The sequence below is a fragment of the Motacilla alba genome, chromosome 4, assembly GCF_015832195.1.
Source record: "Motacilla alba alba isolate MOTALB_02 chromosome 4, Motacilla_alba_V1.0_pri, whole genome shotgun sequence".
Classification (NCBI taxonomy): domain Eukaryota; kingdom Metazoa; phylum Chordata; class Aves; order Passeriformes; family Motacillidae; genus Motacilla; species Motacilla alba.
Window position 1 is genome coordinate 8,682,257 of NC_052019.1, and position 24,620 is coordinate 8,706,876.

A 24,620-nucleotide genomic window follows, 5' to 3' on the forward strand; every position below is an offset into this window, starting at 1 on the left:
AACACAGCTGTAACAGTATCTGCTAAAGAACCAGGGACAAGCTCTGCAAGAGGCAGACCTCACTCAGAAGTCCATCAGAACCTGGTAGTTCCACACATGGCTTTTTCAGTTCTGATTTAAATAAACTACACAAAGACAGCATGTTATGGATTCAAAATTCCACATTAAAAAATCTGCCACTACCACGCTTCTGCAAAAGTTACACTATATCAGAAAACCCTCTACAGAACTAAGCAGTATATTAATTTAATTTATAATTTTGTAGGTATTCAGTGAGAATTTGAATTCTCACTGAATGCTGGCTGGCATTGGTTCTGCCAGATAGGAAGGAAGCTTCGGGCAGCTTCTCACAGAAAACATCCCTGTAGCCCCACTGTGACAAAAACTGTGCCATACAAACCCAAACCGAGCCCTAAAGCCACTGCTGAACAAAGCTAAAGATTCTCTTCACAACATGAAAATGGCAGGTAATAGTTATTGCAAATGAATGATTGTGTCTTCCTGCAAGGCTTGGGTCTAATCATTCAGTCACATTACTGCAGTGTGTCACTGATGACAGCTGAAAGTCAGCACTAGTGCTGTCCACAAAGGACAAAGAATACCAAAAAGAACAAAGTCAAAAAGCATAAAGAAAAATTAAAATGTGCTCACATATCACAACAAAGCTCATACTTACTTTTTTCGGTTGAAACCTATTCTATGAAAAATGCTGCTATCAGTTTTACTCAGAGGTAGGATTTCCTTCTATTCACTAGTACCTATTTTGGAAAGGTAGATTCTAACTTCTAGGGTTAGGGTCAGAGATTTTTTAGAAAATAAATCCAAACAATTCACCCTGATTGAGGTTTTAGGAACCTGCCTTCCAAAGTGCCTGATCATCACCCCCATACACTAGCTAGTGATTTTATGTCACTTGCCTACAAGATGCAAAATTCGTTATGAAACCAAAAACCAAAGAGCGTTCAATAACTTCTGGCTTCTGGACCTGTGTAAAAATCCCACAGTTTCAAACCCTGCCACAACACCAGCTTTACTTCTTTGTTAAAGAAAACAAAAGAGCACAAAAGACTTGATGTTGAAGAACATACTCTACCTCTAAAAAGAAGCTACAAATCCTTTCAATCCATATATACCTGTTGTAAACTTATCTGGTGACTCTAATAGTCACATTTTATGCAGAAAAGCTGTGCTGTCCCAGGCAGTTTTCAGGTGGATTGCCCACATGTAGGTGCCAACAGCAAGTTCAGGAAATAGCACAAAACGGCGCACGTTTCAACAGTAGATGTTCTGTCCAAACAACACAGAGTGATTTTTCCAGCAAAAAGCATGGTCATTCAGTGGACAGAATCAAGTATTAGGAGGTTTTGCACATTCCAAGTACTTCACACGATGAACCACACCGTGACTGAGTCACCTCCACTAGATTATCACCTATCACCACAACTGCTCCAAGTTCCACAATGTCTGTGTCCTTGAAAATTCCCGGGCATACTGTTACTGAAACATGAGAAAAGGTGCCATTTCAGTCCTTTGACATCTTGCATATCTACCTGTAGTGGCAAAATTTTTTGGACTTGCAGGCCGAGTCAGATCTATCATGAAGCTTTGAAGATCTTGGTTTGAAGACTCAGGAGGTATTAACAAACTCCAAATTTATTTCTTGAAAGAAAAACAGTGAGAAAGAAAATGGATTGCAACTAAAGGATTAAGGGCAGTGGAGTGTTGATGTTTTGGGTTTTGTAATTTAATTACAAAAGTCATCAGGCAAGATGAGAAAGTAGCACAGATATACTTTTGCCATAGGCTGACCTTATCAACAAGTGGCCTTTAACACTGCCCATCTATCAAGACTATGATCCCAGCCAGCTATAACAATTTGTGCTGCTTATTGAAACAGACAGAAAAAGAAACTGGAAAAAAGATACAATTTATGAGTACTCTTTATCTCCATCTGCTGCTCAGCTAAGAATGAAGAATTCCAGGAGAAACTAGTAGAAATCAGTTTCATGGCAAGTTTATGCATCTACAAACCCTAAATTACCCAATTCTATTGTACACTGTTTAAGCAAGGCAATACACAGATTAAAATTTGCTAGATTATGCTGCGTATTCAGTTCTTACCCATAATAATCTGTTTACCTAGAAATGAATAGTATTAAAATGTATACCAAGAAATACAATAAACCTGTTAAAATTTCAAAGGAAACAGAAGAAACCTGTACCCAATTCCCTGCAATTTTTGCTACAAGTACAAACCACAAGCAAAAACAATTTCAAGCAAAGATGCACTTATCAAGTTGCTGGAAACCCTTCAAATATAACAAAATCAATAAAAGCCCAACCAAACAACCCCGCCCCCCAACACATCTGACTGATTTTTGGTGAGGTTATTGTTTTAAAACACTGTGTTCATTTACAATGCCGATTAAGAGACTTGTGCTATTAAAATACAAAGGAGGCATTCAGGTTTCTTTCTACCTGCTGCATTATACTTGTTTTAAAACACATCCCTAAAGCCTACTAAAATCTGCACTTAAAATGCTAAATGGTAAGACTGAAAAAAAGTGATTCAAGATTACATTTTCAGCTGTTTCTAAAAGTTGCCTAGTTCCCTTGCATGAGTGCATGCCTGAAGAGGTATAATTACTTTCAATAAAACTAACAAGTAAAAATCCACGTTAAAGCTGACATGTTGCAACTAGAAAGCATTTTTGCAATTTATATGTCAACAAAGAGAACATGCAAATTATGCAAGCAAATGGTTGTTAGACATTCCAATGTTTCAGTTTTACAAGTAATGAGAGTTTCTTAATAGTGAAATTTATTCAGACAATTGGTGATGGGCAACACTGCTTTTCATCCCAAACTGCACAGTACAGACAGTAAGAAAACAAGAGTACTGGATTAAAAGTATTGTTACTTGCTGAACTAGCTCAGACATATTTCACATTCAGTTGTCAACACAGAGTCACCTCTACTCAAGATGTGCATTCAGTTTTTCTACTGAGTAATTTTATGAATTAATTACTGAATCTAATTTATAATTACTAATTACCTGTGGGGATTTACACGTGCAATTATTAGAAAACGCCTTTGAGAATAACTGAAGCTGTTCGATCTCACTGCCATGGTCTGAAGAATCAGGTTCTGCACACTGCAGCAGCTCTACCTGATGCTATGAAATTGATAAATTGCAAAACACTTCAACTGGCTGCACCAAATCTTCTGTGAGCTGCATCAGGGATGCCACAGGGACAGAAAAGCTACCAAAAGCTCAGTTGAAGGGCAGCTAGATTACACAATTTTTATTTTATTTTTTTAATAAGTAAAACAAGGCAGGCCTAGCCTCAAAGCCTTAGCCCAAGTACCTTCCAAAGGCTGGGTATGAAATTTTACTTTCAAGTGAAGAGAATGACAAGAGCTCCCTTTGACTTTGAAGAGGACTGGGATATCAATCTAAATAAATATGTATTTTTTCAATTGTTTAGCACAATTTAACGTTAATCTAGTGCTAAATTAGAGCAAATCTAGTCTGGCTGGAAGAAAAGAATAGGCCATGACTCCCAAGAAACTGAATTCGTTAAGAAGGGCTGATCTGATCGCTTTAAAGCAGATCAGTAGAAAATTAAACTCATGAACAAGGTGGATAAAAGACATTCCTAAAGTATAAACAGAACTACACTTCTACTAAATTTGTTGAAGGGAAAAGCAGAAGTAAGCAGCACCCACGGGTATTCAAATTTAGGATGACTACTCTATAATCAGATTAATTCCTATCTATGAGGCAAACTTCAGCATCTTTCACATCACAAACTGAGGGCTCTGCTTTACCATATGGTTACTTCAAGCTGTAGCTCAATTTTAGTGTCCCATTCCCACAAGATATTTTGCTTGAATTTAACAATTCTTTAGAAAAAGCTGCTAGAAATATTAGTTAAAACTCAAACTTTGGTGATGTCCAGTAGAGTGATACAGCAGGATACAAGAGGGGCTAATCCAGCCTTTTTGCCTAATCTGAATTATTCCCCAGGGTGGTTTATTTTACCCTCAAGGTTTACACATTAAATACATGAATGCAAAGAACCATAAAATATTGAAATCAATACAATTTCAAGTTACTTTGTTTTTAGGAAAATATCTAAATGGTGCAGGAGTCTTGACCTGGGTATTTCTAAAAGTGCCTTTTATGTGACATTCATCTACCCAGACAACAATCAAAAGGGTTGGTGCAACACAACTTTGCTACCTTTAGTCAAACCACCACAGGCAATGCAAATCAAGATATTGAGCACAAGAAACCCCAGGAGATGCCCAGCAAAATCCTGGTAACTCTTTTAACCCTCAGCAACTCAATATTCATGCTATAATATAAACCCAACTAGAGCAATCCCTTTCCTCTGCTGCCTCTACTGCGGGATGACAAACAAGAGCATGATAAATGTGGCCTGACAACCCTAACTATCTTTCTCAAAAAAGCTATTTTGGCTAGTTCTGGTGTTAAGAAAAATCTATCACAAACATTTTTAATTCAATTCAAGATGATGAGGGGACTGGAGCACTGCTTCCATGAGAAAAGTCTGAGAGAGCTGGGACTGTTTATCCTGAAGAGGAGAACAAGGGCTCATCAACATCTGTAAATATGTAAAGAGAGGGGGCACAAAGGATGGAGGCAGGCTTTTCCAGAGGCTCCCAGTGTCACGACCAGAGGCAATGGGCACAAACTGAAACACAGGAGGCTCCCTCTGAACATCTGGAAACACTTTTACTGTGAGGGTGACTGAGCACTGGCACAGCTCGCCCAGAGAAATGATGAAATCTCCATCTTTGGAGATACTCAAAAGCTATCTGGAGATGATCCTGGCCAGCTGGCTCTAGATGGGCCTGTTTGAGCAGTGGGGTTGGACCAGCTGACCTCCAGAGATCCTTTTCAACCTCAACCATCTTGTTGATTCTGCAGTTCAGGTGAGGAAAAAAATACTTAAAGACTGAAAACAAAAAATAATGACCCTTTCTCAAATTTTCTCTGCAGACATGGCAAAATTAATAAGAAAATTATACCTACTAATAGAAAATAATTTGGCATTTAATTCTACAGTTAAGTATTATTAAAATTATAAAATACAATATTTTAAAATACAATACTACAAAGTTATTTTCTTTCAGCCATCCCAACTAAACTGAAAAGTTACCTTAAAATAGATGCAATATTTTCTAGTCCCTAAACAAAAAATCAGCCAGTGTGTGAATTTTCTGAAACGGTAACTGCATTTCACCTTGAGGCAGTTGCTGCCATTAAAAGCATTCTGGCACCAACAAGAACACTATTATTAAAAAACTGTATGAAAGCACTCAAACCAAGTTTTTGTGAATCTCACTAAAAACAAATCTAGCAAATCTTTTTTTTTATTCTTGGAAGCCATTATACCTTTAAAACAATAATTCAGGATATCTGGTGTTGTTCTCATGAGATAAATGGACAAAGTCAGAAGAGAAAAACAGACTACATGATCATTATGGTGAACATTCTCTAGTTGCAGGATTAAATTTTTTCTTATAGAAGAATGGGACTTCAGGAAAAGTCAGAAACTGGAGGAATCCTACATAGTCTATACACACTCTTAGCTGATAGCTATGACAATTCCATTCTCTGGTATCTCTAAATTTTATTTTTTTTTTGGTGCAAAACACAAGATTACCTCTTCCATTGAAAAGACTACAACTTCAACTGCTGAAAGCAGATTTGCCAGCTCACTTTAGGAATTCCAAGAGGAGCATCCACAGAAGCAAGACTTGCAGGAATGTGACTTGCCATGCTTAACAGTCAGCAGAAAGAGTAAGAGGCAAGCTCTTCTAGGAGAAAAGTCACACTAAAATCTAGCTACAGATGCCCCAGACTGTCTCCTGCAGAAGCGTCTTTCACTTCCTCCATGTGGGAAGCAGACAAGCCTCACCAGGCTAAAGTTAGCCTTTGAATAGCTTGGCAGTACCTCTTCCCTTGGAAAACAGGGGAGTGCTCCTCCCTCTCTGCAACTCTTGTGAGCCTACATAACTGCAAGTACTCTATCTGCAAATGGAGAAGGCAGAAAAAGTCAAGGCAGCTTTATTTTAAAGCTTTATGGAAAATGAGGCTGTTCAAGGTGTGCTCAATGCCAGCAGCACACAGACACGGAACAGGAGACTGGCAGAGGCAGCAGCAGCCCTGGCCCAGGCTCTCCTCATGTGCCACCACCTCCAATGGAACCACTGGCAAAATTACTCAATTCTTCATTTGTTCATCAATTCACAGGTACCTTCTGGAAACCTCTACCACAATAATACATAAGAATAAACAGCTCCACTCTAGATTTTGGTTACTTTGATTATAGAAAAGAAGCCATAACTGTCTCTTCAGAGAAAACCTTCTTTAGAGACTTCTCTAAAAATAGCCTAAAGCCTACCCAGCCTCTCCTGAAAAGAAAACCTTTCAGGATGCCTCAAAATGGCATTTTAGAAGCCAAAGCAGAACAAAACCTAAATCAGCAAATGCAGCTGTATTCCAAGTATGCAGAGTCAAAGCTTCTGTGTAAAAAAGTTATTTTCCCAGATGAAATTTTCCCCACCAAAACTGAAGATTCCTTGTGCTCATCATAAAAAACCCACCCACACCATGCACCCACACATAAACATGCCAAGAAGACTTAGAATGAAACAGAATAAACACTTTTTCAAGGTGTATGGTCCAATAAATAAATATCGGTCATTAAGCATGAAAAGTTAACTGTCAAAACCTGTTCTTCCTCAAAAAAGGATTGGGAAAAAAAAACCTGCCTTTTTATTTTCTAACTTTAAAAAAAATAAAAAGAAAATATATTAACCTCACTGCCTTGTTCAATACCTTTAGTCACATCATGTGTATTTAGGTTCTCTCTCAGATCTTTGCTCATGTTCTGCTTTTGACCTAAGGCAATATGGAAGAATGTGAGGTTTTTAACTGCACTTTGTAAGAAGTTCATGAACCCACAGGCTTGAAAATGTTCACTTCCCCAATATTACAAAAGTTTCAATTCCGCAGATGAACTTTATGGAGTTGCTGTTGCCAAGAGTAATCCCACCACTCCTGCACACCTGGCTGGCCACCACTCAGTTCTTGGATGACTACAGCTCATCCGGCTCCTCACAGTCAAATTGATTTATTCTGCAAATGTGGGGGGAGAAGCTTTCCAAGAGGCAAAAAGAGGAGTGGGACAGAGTTCAGTTCTCCTTACACTTGTCCAAACTGCTTTCTTCCAGGCTGAGTCAGCTCACAAGGACTCCAACAAATGCCAGAGCTGGAGGAGCAGTGGGAAAGAGGCCAGAAATGGTCTCAGTGCTGTCAGACTTGTTTGGATAGGCATTGGGAGCTGGAAGGGAACTAGTTACAAAGGCAGAGCAATAGGTTGTCCAAAGAGATGGTGAAAACCACTTTTGCCAAATTTGAAGAATAGGTCAGAAACAGGCCCTTGCACCACAGGGACATCAGTGCATCCTGAGCACTGCTGGCAAGGAGAGGGAGGTAAGCCTGCCCTTCCAGTCAGGACTAGGGAGTCATGTGGAGTGCTGGGTCCAGCTCTGGAACTCCTAGTAAAGGAACAGCATGGACATACTGGAGGTAGTTTATCTAAAGCTGATGATTTTGGCCTAGAAACATCCGTCATGCTAGGACAGAAGCAGAACAGATCAGCCTGGAGGAAGCTCAGAGTGGATCTTATCAATGTATATAAATATCTGATGGGAAGATGGAAAGAATGCTCATACAGACTTGTGGTGATACCTAGTGAGAGCAAAAGAGGCAGTAGATACAAACTGAAATAGGAGAAATTTCATCCAAACATCAGGAAATGCATTTACTCTAAAGGTGACTGAACATTGTTGCAGGCTGCTCAGAGAGGCTGTGGAGTCATCATCTTTAGAGGCATTTGAAACCTGACTAGACCAGGTCCTGAAAAGCCAAGGGGCATGGACTAGACAATTTTAATAGGTCCATTCCAATCTCACCCTCTGCCCAGTTCCGTGACTATCATAGCTACAAATCATCTATCATGTACAAAAAGCTATGATAGTATCACCCAAAGCCAGGTAATTCCTCACAGACAAAGAATTCCTACATGCTTCATTAGTTATCATTGCAATATCCTGAATGAATCCTTGAAACGTATTGAAGGAACACAAAGAAGGCTCGACATGATCCTGGTAGGAATACTATGACTGATTTAGTAAAAAATGACAAGAATTAAATTACTGTTGTACATTAAGAAGAGCATTCACCTATGAAAACAACTCACATGTTCATGGTTCAGCTGTGTAGTTTCATGCCTTACTACACTCTTGTGCAAACTACAGCAGCTCACCCCAAGGAGGGTCAGACTGTTCAACAGCAAATTAGAAGAAACCCAAACATTTGCAAAAAGGCCACAGCATTGGCAATACCTTCAGTCACATGCTTTCCCAACCTGACCTGAACCAATACCCCAGCATGACACCAGCAATTAGCCTGCTGCTGAACATGGAGCTGTGACATGACTCATGGGTTACCAAATCCTGCAAACTTGAGATCACAGGTCAGCCAACTGGCAGTTCAAAAGGCAATACTTCTTAAGCTTTTCTCCTCAATTTGTTAAATAGCATTATAACTAGCCTGCCACACAGATCCAATTCTCACACCATTCCCACTGGACATTCTACTTTTCAGTCTGAACTTCAGTGAACCTACAGCAACTGCTGAGAGTTTTGCTTTCAGGAGAGGTGCAGTAGGCTAACAGATGCCAAAGGTCTGCAACATGCTAATTAATTCTTTTCCCTACAGATCTACTATCATACTTTGATGGGCCTAGAGAACAGCATAAAGCACCTAGATACTTAATTTTTCTTTTTGAATGTTCATTCCATTAATCTATCACCAGAAATGTACAAAGCTCATTTAAATATTATTATGAGGCTGCAGAGGGTGCTCCAACACCACTTTAATAGACAGTTTCTATTCAATCCCCATATTCCTCAGCAAATACCTCACTGAAACAATTAGGATTCGGAAATAATTCTGAAGGCTGGTTAAAAATAGACTTCCCTTAACACCTTGTTTTTTCCAGAGAGAAAGTGGTAAGAATCACAAAAGACATCCTCCTCCCCACACCAACATAAGGTGTTACCAGTGGAAATAGCATCAGGAATGCAGCCCTTCTCCAGCACATTGCCTCTTTCCTGCACCTAATTGCTCCACATGGATCTCATGGACTGGGGACCAGGGAAAGCAGGTACACAGATATGGAAACATTATGTAATACCACTCTCCATATTGCTTTTAAGTTGCTTAAGCAAAAAATCTCCCTAGAAGCAGCTTCTGCTGCTTTAAGAGTTGCTCCTCAAGAAGAACAAAACTTTCAGCTCTTTTTGTGACCACTCAGTGCCACTATAAAGTGGTGCAGTGCCACTCAGTGCAGAATGCAGTGACTTGTGCAGGTACCGCTTGATTTATTGGAGAGGTGGGGGCAGCAATCTACTATGTAAGAGTACCTTCTCTGCTTGTGTATCCCAGATCTTACTTTTTTATTTAGCTGTGCAGAAGTTTTATTTGCTAGCTTTCAAAAAACAAAGTGCAAGGGGAAAAAAAGGAAAAAAACAGCTGCTTTTGGTTAAAATCAATGAGGATTTGTATTCTCCTCTTCCTTACAGTTTTCTAAATCTCATTACAGTAAGCACACAGTGAAAAATATTACAGTATCTGACAATACTGTCATTTCAATATATTAATTCTGAGCCAGCTGATGAAAATTAAATAGAGGAAACACTTTTAAAGTATTTAACATTTTTTTAATGTTTAAATAGTGCAATTAACTGATCTTTTACTCTACCGGTTCCAAGCCCAAAATTAACAAGTTTTAGGTTTGATAATTCACATATGGAACTTGAAACAGAGAACAGATATGCCAAACTCACAGTAAAGCATTCACCACATACCTTCACAGCTCTTTTTGGTAAGAACAGCTAGCTCTGAGCATCATGCAGTTCAAGAATGAAAACCTTGTCCTTTGCATAGCTCGCTGCCTTGCCTTGCTACTCCTGCAGGGGTTTGCTTCCAACATGTGCTACCTGTGCCTCTAACACTGCAATATCACTTGCATTAATATTTTACACAAGGTCTGCACCTTAATGTCACCTAAAAATAACTTTGGGTGAGCCTATTTTATGCTAAAGAATCAAATCAAAAGCCCAACTCTCAGCCCCACACGACTTCATCTGGGTTTCAGACTGGCCTCTGTGTTACAGAAATTAACACCTTCCATACAAAACACAGAACAGAATTGGTGCAATTTGGGATGGGGTTTCATTTTACCAGTATTTATATTATGAGTAGAACATAAAACAGAAGCCCTAAAGACACTGAAGGTGCAACTCCACACCTGGAACAAGGTAATATAAAGACCATCCTGCCACCAAAGGAGGAGTTTGTGCTGCCCCTCTCCCCAGTTAAGCTGGAAACTGAGCCTGTAAAACTATATAAACAAATCAAGCAAGTTTCCACCTGTGCTAGAAGGATGATCCAACCCAAGACACAGCTACACGATTTCCAACACCAACATCAGGGTGCTAAGACAGGAGCACATGGCTGCAAGCTGAAAAACCAGCTGAGCACCAGCAGCATTTCTGCATTTCCATTACTGTTCTGGTTGACTTAAAATTCACAAGGGGAGAGCACAAAAATTCTTGATCAGAGTCACGTATCCTGGCCACTGGAGACAGGCAAATATGCCTCTCTTTGCTCTGAAGCGATCACTATTGCATAATACATTTGACCATATCTTATTTTACAGAAGACTTGAGTCATTGCAATAAAAAAGTTGCCTAATAAGCAGTAAAAGAAGGGAGCAATAAACAGTGTGTAGTAACAGGGTTCAAGTAACCAGACTGCGATCGAGTAACTAAAATCCACATCCTATCATGAGTTCGCAAGAACAGGTTCAAAGGTTAAGATTAGTCATTACTTATAAAACTTTTATCTAACACTGACGCCTGTTTACATCACAGGTACCAGCACTTAGCATCTAATTCCTGTTTTACTATGCAGCATTACATCAGCAACTTGATTTCACAAACATAAAATCTGGAAGTAAAAGGCCTCACCTCAGTTGAGGACTTACACGCTCCAAATTACAGAAGCATTTTAGTGGAAGGAAACTTTTTTTTTTCCCCCTCAGAAGTTTTGCAAGTCCATATACACCAGAGATGCTACCACGAGGGGGAGATGAGAAAGACAGAACTAACTGGAGGGATGGCTAGTGAGGCATCATTCTAACCATGACTAATTAACAGCTGAAAATCACCATTACCTATCTCCCATATGCTCTCATTCGTAAGGAGGAGTTGGACACTAAATCTAAACATATGGCAACAGTAAGTTGCACTCCAATCTTTGAATAGCAAAGTACATACAATCTGGTCTATTGCTTCAGCTGTAAAATGATATTGCAGGGGAACCTAAAAGGAAAAATCATCTCATAAAAAGCATTGGATAGAAAGAAGTGGCAAATAAGGAATAAAATGGTTGAGAAACCCCCAATTTAAGCTTTTCTGGCTAGTTGGGCTATTGACCTACATTTAGGGCACCAATAACCTCTTCTCACCTTCATGCCTCAGTCCCCCTTTCAGAGACAGGAAGCATGACTACTGGTATTTGAAAGATGCACAGATGATACACAAGTTCTGGATTACGCACAACATGCAGGCACATGTGGATATATATAGACTGAGCAATAACTGTAAAAAGAGCTGGAACCAACCTCACAGCATTTCACTGCTTGACCTGACTGATAACAAATTACTCTGGGCTTAAGCAAAAAGTGTGCTTATCTTTCCTACAGTAAAACTAATGTTTCCAGGAGAAAGGCTGTCACCTCTTAACTCTCCAGGATTACTCATGAATTTGTCTTACATAGCCTATCAATTCTCACAAAGCACAGATTTCTACCAGACACATCTCTTTTCTAAATTAATCAAAAAGCTAATCAAGCTGATCAAATGCACTGAACAAGTCAGATGACATTATACAACAGACAACCTCTTTGTTTCATACAGAAATAAATACAATGAGGCACCTACAATTCACCAACACTACTTTGCTAACATCAGAACAGTAGACTATATATCCATCAAGACAGATGTATATATATTACACCAAGAAATTAACAGAATATTTCTAATACATTTCTAATCTGTATTAGAAACAGGGTTTTAATGTTTTCATGCTGAAAAGCATGTGATCTTTTTAAAGATTCATTTCTTTTCAAAAAAAAAAAATGCATCCCAGTTCCATATCTAAAAATACTTCAAAATTCAGAAGTAGGACTTATTTTAATATTAACTTATTGGTTTATCATATCAATTATACACAGGACTGTCTACTATGAAACTGCCAAATAGTAACTCTCAAATTTCAATAGAAAAAGAAATAAACTGAAAAACAGTTACAACCTAAGACTAAGTCTTCCTGAAATAAACTAATTGTCAAAGGAAATAGTGTGACAAATAAATTGAGAAAATATAACTTTAAAAATCACTGGACAAAAAAATCATCAACAGAATCCAGACTCTAAACTAAAGATAAATGCCTAAATGCCCAATAAGAAGCCTTGCTTCCTTGTCTCTTCTAGTGAGAGAAGTGAAGAGAAAAAAGCCTACTGCCTTTCTACTTCAGTCCCTGTCCTCCTACTGTCATCACTACTATCAGGTCTAGTATTTGTCAAGTATCCTGACTGAAATCAAGAAGGAAAGAAATTTAGAGCAGGTTTGCAATTATGCACAAAACCCCACCAAAAAATCTAGGTGGAAGTAACGTTAGGAAAACAGAAGACATTGCAAGCAGTAAACAAAACTTTTGGACACAAGGGTATGATTTAGCCTAGGGAAAAATTAAAAAGAAACAAACAAAATTAAAAAAAAAAAGTAAAGCAAACAAAAAAACAGCCCCAAAAACCAGTCTTACTGAAAATGAGAATACTTGCTACAGATATAATATTCTCTTCAAATATACTTAGCTGCTTCAACAAAATCATTAACAAAGGAATTATCAAAATACAATAAAACTACCAAAGATGCCCTTCCATAAAATAACTCCAGAACACCACCACAGTAGCAGAAACCAGACTCTCCAACATAAACACATCACTTCTCAACCACTTCAATATAAAGAAAATATTAGCCAAATTAACAATTAACACCAGTGAGCACCTGTCAGTGCACAATAAGCAGGTTTTAACATAAGGCCTCTTCCAATTATTTTCTGCTGATCATGACATAACTTCCTTATGCTCAACTTTTACCAAAAAAAGTAAGATAGCTGTGCAGTTCACAGGAAGATCATTCCTCAAAAGAGCACACTGCTCTCTATGGCGTTGAGAACAAACCTTTAGATCCAGCCACACTCTCCACCATGAACATGCCTATCAAAGAGAAACAGACTCAATGAAAAATCACTGCAATCAAAATTACAGCCATACAAACAAGGCCTGTGTGTGCACTTGCAATAAACACCCATGGCACCACATGTCCTTACAGGACCTCATGTAACCACCACTCATCACCAAGGGACACAGAAAAACCTAGCTGCCATTCCCACTTCATCTCTTACACCTTAGTGAGGACCTGCAAGATTCCTTAAAACACATAGCAAAATAAATCATAGGCTCCAGATGAGATTTGAAGGCCCTTTGCATTTTTGCCTGTTCCTTACATCATACTAACTCTTCCTTATTTTGTAAGAGCTTCCACTCATCTTGGACCATAAAATGATATCAATTCCATCAAGACATTTTTGTCAGACTGTTGACTAGACCAGATGTCCTGGTCCAGCTTTACAAAAAGTAGTTAGGAAAAAACCATTAAATATCTAGCAATGCAGACATCCACTCTCTATATAGGCATCTGGAAAATAAAGTAAAAAGCAGGCAGTGCTTTGAGAGGATTTGGAAGCTTTTACAGGAAGAATGCTGGTTCTCATTTGCATGCACAGACTTCAACAACAGGACCAACACAGAAAGGTAAAATTTCTGCCTGGAGATTGGTGCTTACAGAAGGAGAATTAGACAAAGAGACATTACTATGAGAGCCCACACCATTTGTAAAAAAGTTCATTAGATGACAAACATTCAAAAGCCCTTTCTAGACAAACACTCAAGACCCCTTTCAAGCTCAGGTCACTTCTTGGCAGGAAACAATAACCTGAAAAAAACTGTGGTTTTGAACATCTGATGAACTTCAGAATGTCAGGAAATGTTTCCTACATTAAAAGGCTACAAAGGAAGGTGAGAATTAGAAGAATGCAAAGCAGAAATGCAGAACACCCTGAGCATCCGGTTAGTTTAGCCTCAGCCACCTATGATTCTCAGAGATCAAAGTGCCACTTGATGACAGGAATTAACACATTCCAGCATAAACATCACCCTGATTTAAATTAACCTGTGCTCCATTTCAAAATAAAGAGCAGGCATTTTGAAAGAGCGGGAGAGTCACCCTTCCCTTTTTCCTCTCTCAAACTATTTTTCTTCCATTTCTATGCCAAGTCTTTTCTTCAACCCATCTTCTTCACCTGTCTCCTCCAGTTTCTTTTCTCCCCATTTGCTTCCCTTTCATTCATTCACCCAGAACGGTGTACCCAGTACTGATGTGATGCCCACTCTTACATTATTCATTCTGAATGACTATCAAGTATGAATAAAGACAAGAGAAGAAAAACAAGCTTATGGCCTACCAAGCCTAAGCAAAGTGGAGGCACAACTCCTAAACAGTATCAAAAGCAGTAACAGCAATGGAGGAGAGGGTGGTGAATGTATAGAGGGACCAGAGGAAGAACCACTTTTTATGGGATCAGGAAGGTCAAGAGGAATTGTCAGGCTAGAGGCCTAAACAGGAACGCAAAAAAGCCACTGACTACTGGAGTGACAAGCAGGAAAACCCTACAGGCTGCAGGGTAGAACAGACAAACAGGATGTTGTAAGTCTGACCCTCGTCATCAAAATAAATAAATAAGAGCAAGACCTTACAGTCACTCCAGCAAGGCATACTGAGCCAGGAATGCTTTATATTTAAGTTGTCCGAACATTCTAGCTCCCAAAAAAAAACCTCATTCTTTGCTCCACCCTAAATCTAGACTTCTAGAAAATGCATTACAACTTCTCTCACTCACCTGTTTTCAAGAAGCAGGCAGCTGACACTGCCTCGAAGGAAAACCATATCCTATTACACTGAGCTGTCCACCAGAGCCAGGCTAAGTGCTTTGCTTCAGCTGACTTAGGGGCAGCTCAAGTTTATAGGATTCAAGAGCCTCAGCTAGCATGCAATGCAGCAGCTCACTTCCTGAATGCAAGCAGGGGACACATGGCCATCACACCAGTGATCCCAGCTTGTCATTTGAGATGCAATGAATAGTTGGACTATTGAGTATGTTCAAGATGAAAACAAAGACTCAGCTGAGAACAAGTAAGACAGACTCAAATTTAGCATCATCCTCCAGTAAAACAACCAAGCTGGAGAAACTTGCTCTTTCACATGCACTGTGAAGGTGGGTCAGCCTTCAAATGTGAGCCAAACAAACATACACAGCCTTCAATTAATTTATTTTTAACACCATTATTTAAAAATAGTTTTACTGAATTAATTTGAGTCAATGTTGCCAGCACAACTGCCAGGAAAGTAGATCATCATAACTATTAAAGCAGTTAAATGCAGCACATCAATAGCATTTGCACTGTTTATTTTTCAGTTAGTTCTAACTGAACTAACAGTAAGAAAATGTTCTACTGTGGTCCAGTGCTGAGGATATTCTTAGTAGGAGTTTTTTTGTCATTTCTCTAAAATAACCTAGGACAAATGCATTGTGATTTCTAAGAAGTAATTTTTTTGTAAATTCTGTTAAGTACCATCATGCTGTGGGAAGAGAACAACAGAATCTAAACATCCAAATCAGGTTTCCTGGAGAAACACCAGAAGATGAGTCTGCAGGACAAGGGACACATTAGGTAACACCACTCACTGGCTGTTTGAAGATGTTCTAAAGAAAATGTTTACTCCCCTGGAATCAAACTCAGCTTTAAGCACTGAGAAGGCAGCAGTCATGGAGACCAGAAATATGAATGAATTGAAAAATCATTAGTCATTTAAAAGAAACAACTTCATGAGCTGTTGAATTATAAGAGCAGAATCTATAGCTCGACAAACTCCTGTTTGTTGCAGACTACCAAATTTTTTAGAAGAGCCCAGAGGAAACAGCAGTTTCCATTTGTCTTTTCTTTGTCCCTAGGCATCTGCTGCAGGACAGTGAGAGAGATAACCACCAGACATCACACCAGGCTAGATGGACCTTGGATCTGACACATTATGATTCTGCTCAGAGCAATCCACATCAAAAAAAAAACTTCACAAGGTACAAATACATCGCACAGCAGAGTAATTTAAAACAAACAAGCAATTCTCTTAGACAATTGCAACAGTGGCCTCCTTCCCTTTTTCAGCTACAGGTAAACCAAGGCTAAGAAACAATATGACTGCAGGTAATTGTCTTGATTTAGCTGCAGTGCTACAATACATCAGCAAAGAATTATTAGCTCCCACACTTGTGTTCAAACCACTAGATGGTGCTTCTAAAATGAAGCAATTCAATATGCAAAACTCTGAATAATGCATGATGATTTATAAGTTGCCTTCCTCAGGATTGTTATCAATAACACTGATTAATGTAGTTAAATAGCTGCAGACTCTGATCAGAGAGGGGCAACAAGAATAATTACACAGATAAGTGAGATCAAACAGCTGATCATTAAAACAGTGACTTTTCAAAAACCCAGTAGCACCTGTTTTCTCAAGTAAGAAAAACTCCTCAATCTTCTGTCTTGGAAAGTCATTAGCTGCTAATACAAATATTACACTAAATAATAAATTTTGTTCACAAACTGCTGTGCCCAAAGATTTTGAATACTGTATGGCACCAGTCAAACGAAAGTAAGTTATAAATAGCTTTTACCTGTTCTTTCACTGTTCATTGTAAGACATTTTTCCCAAGAATAAACTCATTTTAATTCTCTTCTGTGAACAGCAAACCTTTCACTTTTAAGATATGGAAATCACAGCTAAAATAAGATGCTAACTGCTTTCCATCTATCACTGGGAAATCATCCTTCCTTTTTTATTCACTCCCCCAAACTGGTATCAATAGTTGTTTGGCAATTCCAGCAGCTTTGTCCTTTTTCATTTCTGACCATTTCCATCCATTTAAATGCTGCTCAAAATAATTCTCTCTCCTCCTGCATCTCATTCTACTGACCCAATTTTAAAAATGCTTTTTGCATTATGTTAAGCACAGTTAACTGTGTACTTTATTACCTTCCATTCTTCTAATGAACTTCTATTCATATTTAAAATCCCTTTTTCTACTTACAATCTTCTCCTACAAAAAAAAATCCTGCCAGCATGCTTCTTCTCATACCATTAAAAAAAACCCAAATCAGCTATTTCCTATTGTAATTCCCATCTTTAACTTTCTGGAGTCAGGTCTGCCACTAAGTATCCCTGACAAGGTTGCTGAGGAAGATTACTCTTTGTGAAGTTTTTGATGTTCAACATTCAGCTAGGACTTTTTTTTTTTTTTTTTTGAGCACTTCTCCTTGTGCAAAGTAATACAGAACCTCCTAGAGGTTATTCGGCTATTTTTGAGTTTTGCCACTGGCTCTCACTTTTCTACTTTAAGTGATTGCTCTAGATTAGCTAGGCATTCTCTCTTTATCTTACTTGCTTGCCCCAAGATAGCCTTAATATCTACTAAGCTTTTTTTTTTTTTAATTAGCATACCTATCCGCTGTTCCAAGTCCTTTAACAACTATTAGTAGAAGCGATTATTACTAGCTACGGCTCACTTTCCTAGAAACATAGCTAAGAAGAACCTTAGAAACTGTAAGAAAAAGGCAAGAGGCACAGACTTAGCAACAAGCCTTCTACCTGCCATTCCACTTATCCCTAAATGCTATTTCTGCTCACAGAGCGCCACTGCAGACACACATTACCAGGCAGCAAGAACCTCCTGAAGAGGTATCTGCTAATCCAGCTGCAGAAAGTAATTAGCAGATTTAAGAAACCCATGAACGGTATTTCAGAACAAACACATGGAAAGAAAGCAACTACAGTTCTCAGCATCTCAAGCACTCCAGGGGGAGAAGATGCTCAGCCTTTGAAAGGTGTGAAAGAGCTGTGCTGAGTACCCACTTGTCAGTAAGTGTTCACTCCTAGCTACAAGTTGGGGCCATTTCCGTGAACCCACCTTCACATCCCCATGGGAGTCAGACAGCCTTTGATTTAAACCAGACACTGGGGGCACAGCCGCACTTTGGTCAGTGTTAGAGCAGGGGGTGTTAAAAACCACACCTACAAAACCTCCAGACTTGGTGCATATTTCGTGAGCAGCCTTTAACTGGGGCCAGGCATTCACAAAGCAGCAGCTTTACTATCATCGACTACAAATTTGGACTGAATTACAGGAACTAAAATTTTTTTACCTTAACTGCTAGAAATTCACGTTTACTATGTGAAAGAAACTAGGAGCAAAAAAAAAAAAAAATCAGAGTATATACACCAAATAAGCAATATTTTTAAAATAAAAATATGAAAAATAAACAGACACTGAGGATGTTTCAGTCTGTTATGTTAAACAGATTTAAAAAGATATTCAAGTTGTGGTTAGAGACAGACTTATTTTCCCCCATCATACACAAAACAGCTCTTTCAAAATATCAATAAACATGAGCTCAATTCAAAACAGGTACCCCTGTGAGCTAGTTACCCACGCATTTTTCAAGCTAGTTTCCAGATTTAAGCAGCAGCATTCACAGAAATTATTCTGAATTCTTTGGACATCAAATGCATTTCAAATCCCTGCAAAACCAGCCCAGTTTTGTATTTTTGCTGGACGCTCAGATCTGCCCGGGAGCAGGTTCTGACCGGACACCTGTGGAATGCTCCAGGAGGTACAAGATAAACTCCCTGAAGTGGCAGGGAACATTTCTATTATATCTGTGCACACAGACACATATCTTGATTTAGACAGGATCATTCTTTTGTCTCAGGAAGGTGATGATGTCTGGGAATCCTGCAGTGTCCTGAGGAGGTCAAACAGAGTAACTACTGTTCCACCGATGCGCTGCAACTCAAGAACACTACTGCTTCAAATCACTCCTCTGCTAAAGTGTTCAGAAGCAAACACCATCCTCCCTCCAAACACTTAAAAACGCATCGAATCCCCAGTCCCCAAAAGCAAAACACATATTACAGACAACATTTTAAAAATTAAACAACAATCGATGTGGCACAGGAGGCTGGAAACAAAATCTCGTCTCTGCTCTGTCTCCAATACATCAGTTAAAAGTCTGCCTCCCAGCAGCTCTACAGATCACATCACTGCTATTTATTTCATTCTCTGGTTACCTCCACCACTGGCATTCGATCTGGTTTATTAGAATCTGGCAGATCAGCATACCTGAGCAACAGAGCTGGGCAGGAAGAGCACTGACTGAGCAAGGATCTCGGGAAGTCGTGCTGCTCTCGTGACACGCTCGCAACATTAGTCAAGACTTTCCACTTCCTACACCCACATTTTCTCTGCCATTCTTGGTATGTTCAAACAGAGGCAGCAGTTACCAAGTAAATATCCTTGCCTGGATGCACATCCTGCATCTCGCAGTAACTGATGATTACCCCAAGACTTTGTGATTCCACCTTGTTAGGCACTCTTCTATTCCATTTCTTTGTCTCCACCATTTAAAAAGATTAAGCTGAATTAATTTACATTTTTTGGGGCTGTGTTTTTCAGGGATGAATTATGAAATAGTTCCCCAAGGATTAAGCTAAACCATATATTCAGGTTTCTGAGCAGGCTGTACTATGAATTTGCTGCACTCTGACATCATCCCACCCCTCACCTTCAAAAGCACCTCTGAATGGCCATCAAAACTCTGGGTCAATTGTCCAGTGGTATCAAAATCTGCTGCCTGGCAGAAGTCCTATTATATGGCAGTAGGAACTGGAATACTTCAGAAGATGTATTCCCCATCACTGGGAGTAGCAAAACCTGCCTGATAAAATGCACCTGGAGCCCACTGTACCTAACAGAGGGTTACAAGTAACATAAGTCCTGAGACCTGAGAGCCCCCACCAGAATAAGTATTCAGCAAAGTCCTCTTCAAAATGCATTACATTCAAAACAGACCCTGGAACCCACTGGTCTTTTGGGAAGGCATCCTCGCAAATTCCTTTAAATAGAAAAGCAAGCATAGAGCCAGGAAAGGTACAGTCTCTACAGGTGAGATCCTGTGTCTCACCCTCTATAAAAGAAGTGCTGTTCAAACCTCTGTGTATTTAATGACTCGATCCACACCCACTCAACAGCACACCAGGAAAAATGCCTTTTTCTGAAGCTCTTACAATTCGCCAGCAATCCATTGTGAATACAAGAACAAAAATGATGTTGTAAGCTACTGAAACGGAGAAAAACCGTTGGCAAAAAAGGTACAAATACACAACAAAATCAGTGCTGGATCTAAACCAACAGCAAGAGGTGTTCCTGATTTATGAGGCCCAGGGTCATGCAACAGGCTTGAAAAGTTCCTTCATCCCAGAGAAGTCCCACAGAACTTTAAATGCACATTGTTTGATACAGACCCTGAATGCCAAACACACACCTTACAACAAAGGGATAGTATATTAAAAAACAAGTTTTATCACAAAAATATAAAATCTCCATTAGAAAGAAAAACAATGAGACGTCTAGTAAGTTTTGTTCAAAAAAAAAAAAGTGACAAAAGCTGTATTCACATAGATTTCCTCTGCACATAAGATCAAGTCTTTCTTTTTGTTCATTAATTATTCTTCCCTTAAGTTTTTCCCTTTTATAAAACATATAAAAATAAGAACCTTCAATAAAATTTATCTATAACTTGTTACTGTATTTTTAGTAACTAAATCTCTATATTATTTCCCTTGCAGTTATTAGCAGCAACAACTGACAATCATGTGTTCTTCAGTAATACTCAAGAGTTAGGACTACATGTAAAATCCATAAAGCCAGCATAATATGAACTTTCATTATGCAGCAGCATCACCTCGGCGTTTTTGTTTGGTTATTTTTTTTTGGTTTTTTTTTTTTTTTTTTAACAGAAACAAGCTGACCATAATTCAGCCAAAAGAACTAAGTACATGGAAGGTTTACAAACTGTGACCCAACACTGATAGTAAAGCACAGGAAAAAAACGACTGCTAGTGACCAACAGGAGCCAAAATTAAGTCAAACACTTCAGAAAGTGAACAACTATACCGACTGCTGTAATGCCTGGACAAGAAAAAGATGCTGTAGACGTTCAAAACCAGTAACGTCCTTGATTTACGAGCCGAACATCACATGCCAGACAAGATCACCCTCCAGACAGTTGTTACTTAACTCGAGCCAGAAGATGATAATTTCATTGCAAAGCAAACTGCGATTCTTGGATTCCTTCCAAGAATTCCAAAGCGAGAAGGGCACAAAACACTCACCTACAGAGCACCTTCCAATAAATCTCCTAACTTAGGAAGTTTCCAGGTGCACACACGCAGCGTTAATGGCACATCAGGAGCGCCCGAACACCTCCCGGCTCCGGGCTCAGCGCAGCCCGCAGCGCAGCCGGGAGCGCTGCCCGGGCACGGCCGGCAGCTCCGCAGCCCCTCCGCGGCGCCGGGCAGAGCCCCGAGCCGGCCCCGGGCCGCGCTCCCCGGGTCGGAGCAGCCCCGCGGGCGCCGCTCTGCTTTGTCATCGCCCGCCGCAGCGGGCGCCGCGCTCCGCGCCGCCGGAGCCGCTCCCGCCGGGACCCGCGCGAGCGCCCGCGGGCTCCGCTCGCCCCACACGGCGCCTCCCGGCCGCGGAGCGACCCGCGGCTGCGCGCCCGGACCCGCCGGGAACCGCGTCCCGACTCCCACCCGCGGGGTGACGGTGCTCCCGGGTAGCGGCGGCTCCTCGCAACTTGCCTTGGGTTTGTACAGCCACTTTCTGAACCTGTTCATCATCACCGCGGCCGCTGACACCCCGCTGCCGCCGCTGCCGCCGCCGCCGCCGCGGGAGCTGCCGGCTCCCCACCCGCGCCGCTCGCAGGACCGAGGCGAGCCCGAGCCGTGCCCCTCGCTGGGAGGCGCCGCCGGGTCGCGTTCTCTGCGTGCTCCGCCGCCGCGTCCCGCGGAGCGGCCGCCGGGCGCTCCCGTCAGCGCAGGGACCGTCCGGCGGCACCGCGCGCTCCGCGCCGCCCCGACCGCCCCCAAAACATTGCGCGGCCGGCGGCAGCGCCGCCCCAGCGCGCATGCGCGACACCGCCCCCGCGCCCTCCCCTCCCCACCCAATCGGGCGGTGGCCCGGGGAGGGCCAGAGCAGTCGCCCCGCCCACCCGGCTGCTCATTTGCGTAACACGCGGAGGGGGCGGGGAGACTGCGTGCCGCGCAGGCCACGCCCCGGCAAACGCCTCGTTGCAGTGGCTGCCGGGAGTTGTAGTTTTTCGCGGGCCCCGCTACGCGCGTCCGCTCGGGAACTGCAGGCTCTACCTGCGCCAGCCAGCGCTGTCCGTGCCCCGGAAACCAGCGCGTCACCGACCGCTGGCTGCCCGTGAGCGGAAACACCGCGGGACGAGGCACTATCCCCTTGGCAACGGCAGCAAACAACCGCCGCCATCTTGTTTCCCCTCTCGTGTAGTTCCGGGTTCCCGGACGCGCCGCTTCGCAACACTGAGGCGGGCTCGCAGCAGGACTACAGCTCCCAGCAGCCCTCGCGCTCCTTGGCAACGGCGCGCGGGGTCCCTGCGCCTGGAGAGACTGCGGCGGGACACGGACGGCACGGGCCCGGCGGCACCGCTGGGAACGGGATGGGGAGCGCCGGGAACTGCCAGGGACGGCAGCGGCAGCGGCGGGGACAGCCCGGGACGGCAGCGGCAGCGGCGGTGCAAGGCAGATGTGGCCGTACGTGACACCTCCGGGAAGAGCCGGCTGCAATTCCCGATGCGCGCGAGTGGCGGGTGCCCCGGGCGGGCTCGTGGCTCCTTCGTCCCTTTATTTTCACCCAATCATAGAATCACAGAATGGTTTGGGTAGGAAGGAACCTTAAAGTTCATCCGTTCCCAGCGCCTCCGCCATGGGCAGGGACACCTTCCACTGTCCCAGATTGCTCAGAGCCCCATCCAGCCTGGCCTTAAACGCGGCCAGGGATGGGGCAGCCACAGATTGTCTGAGCAGCCTGTGCCAGTGCCCCACCACCGTCACAGTGCCAGTGCCTCACCACCCTCACAGTGCCAGTGCCCCACCACCCTCACAGTGCTAGTGCCTCACCACCCTCACAGTGCCAGTGCCCCACCACCCTCACAGTGCCAGTGCCCCACCACCCTCACAGTGCCAGTGCCCCACCGCCCTCACCGTGCCAGTGCCTCACCACCCTCACAGTGCCAGTGCCTTACCACCCTCACAGTGCCAGTGCCCCACCGCCCTCACCGTGCCAGTGCCTCACCACCCTCACAATGCCAGTGCCTTACCACCCTCACAGTGCCAGTGCCTCACCACCCTCAGTGCCAGTGCCTCACCGCCCTCACAGTGCCAGTGCCTCACCGCCCTCACTGTGCCAGTGCCTCACCACCCTCACAGTGCCAGTGCCTCACCGCCCTCACAGTGCCAGTGCCTCACCACCCTCACAGTGCCAGTGCCTCACCGCCCTCACAGTGCCAGTGCCCCACCACCCTCACAGTGCCAGTGCCTCACCGCCCTCACAGTGCCAGTGCCTCACCACCCTCACAGTGCCAGTGCCTCACCGCCCTCACAGTGCCAGTGCCTCACCGCCCTCACAGTGCCAGTGCCTCACCACCCTCACAGTGCCAGTGCCTCACCGCCCTCACAGTGCCAGTGCCCCACCACCCTCACAGGGAAGAATTCCTCCTTACATCTAATATAAACCTGCTCTCCTTCAGCGTTCATATTTATTAGGTGTTCATAAGTAAAATAGAAAACATCAAGGGGGCCTGTGTTACGCTGTGGACAGGGTTGCTGGGCTTTGCTCCCTGAAATTTTGGGCAAGTAGCCAGCCTTGGTGTCCGTTTGCTAACCCACCTCATAAACATAACACAACTTATTTGCAGAAGGTTCTGTACAATAACTATTTAATTGCAGAGTTCCACAAGATAAGAGATAAAAAATACCATGTCATGTTAAGGAAAACACTTGCAGTAGGTATGCAAAACATTGGAATACATGAAAATTAAAATTGAGATCCTCAAAGTGAACATTTTCCATCTGATCTGTCTGGATTTTGCAGGGAGGCTTAGTTCAGCTCTTTTTAAGAAGGACAGCTTTCATTAGAGGAAATGCAATCACAGTCTTTCTAGGCTAGGAATGTGGGAGCAGATGTAAAACCTGAAAGAACCTTTCAGGTCATTGAAACCAATTCCTACAATTGTGGCCACTCTTATCCTATGTAACTGCTTCCAAAATATCTCCAAGCTCCACCATAAAATAAGGTTAAGACAGGTTCTCACCTCCTTTAGCTGAAAGCTACAGCTGATAATGGAAGAAAA

General features: G+C 42.1%; 2 protein-coding genes across 6 annotated transcripts in view; one reads left to right on the top strand and one right to left on the bottom strand.

Moving 5' to 3' along the window:
* The window catches only part of ZFYVE28 (zinc finger FYVE-type containing 28), a 146,041-nt gene extending 123,656 nt beyond the window's left edge, over nt 1–22,385 (bottom strand). For 4 of the 5 annotated variants that reach the window (XM_038134252.1, XM_038134250.1, XM_038134249.1 and 1 more), the window contains exon 1: nt 22,048–22,118. In XM_038134252.1, the coding sequence (XP_037990180.1) occupies nt 22,048–22,086 (39 nt within the window). In that variant the 5' untranslated portion in view covers nt 22,087–22,118. Of the gene's footprint in view, nt 1–22,047 lie in introns of all 5 variants that reach the window. The other variant, XM_038134253.1, reaches the window with a different exon arrangement.
* A 463-nt stretch (nt 22,386–22,848) lies between these two features.
* The window catches only part of CFAP99 (cilia and flagella associated protein 99), a 53,253-nt gene continuing 51,481 nt past the window's right edge, over nt 22,849–24,620 (top strand). The window contains exon 1 of the mRNA XM_038136572.1: nt 22,849–23,022. Within this exon, the coding sequence (XP_037992500.1) occupies nt 22,929–23,022 (94 nt within the window). The 5' untranslated portion in view covers nt 22,849–22,928. The remainder of the gene's footprint in view (nt 23,023–24,620) is intronic.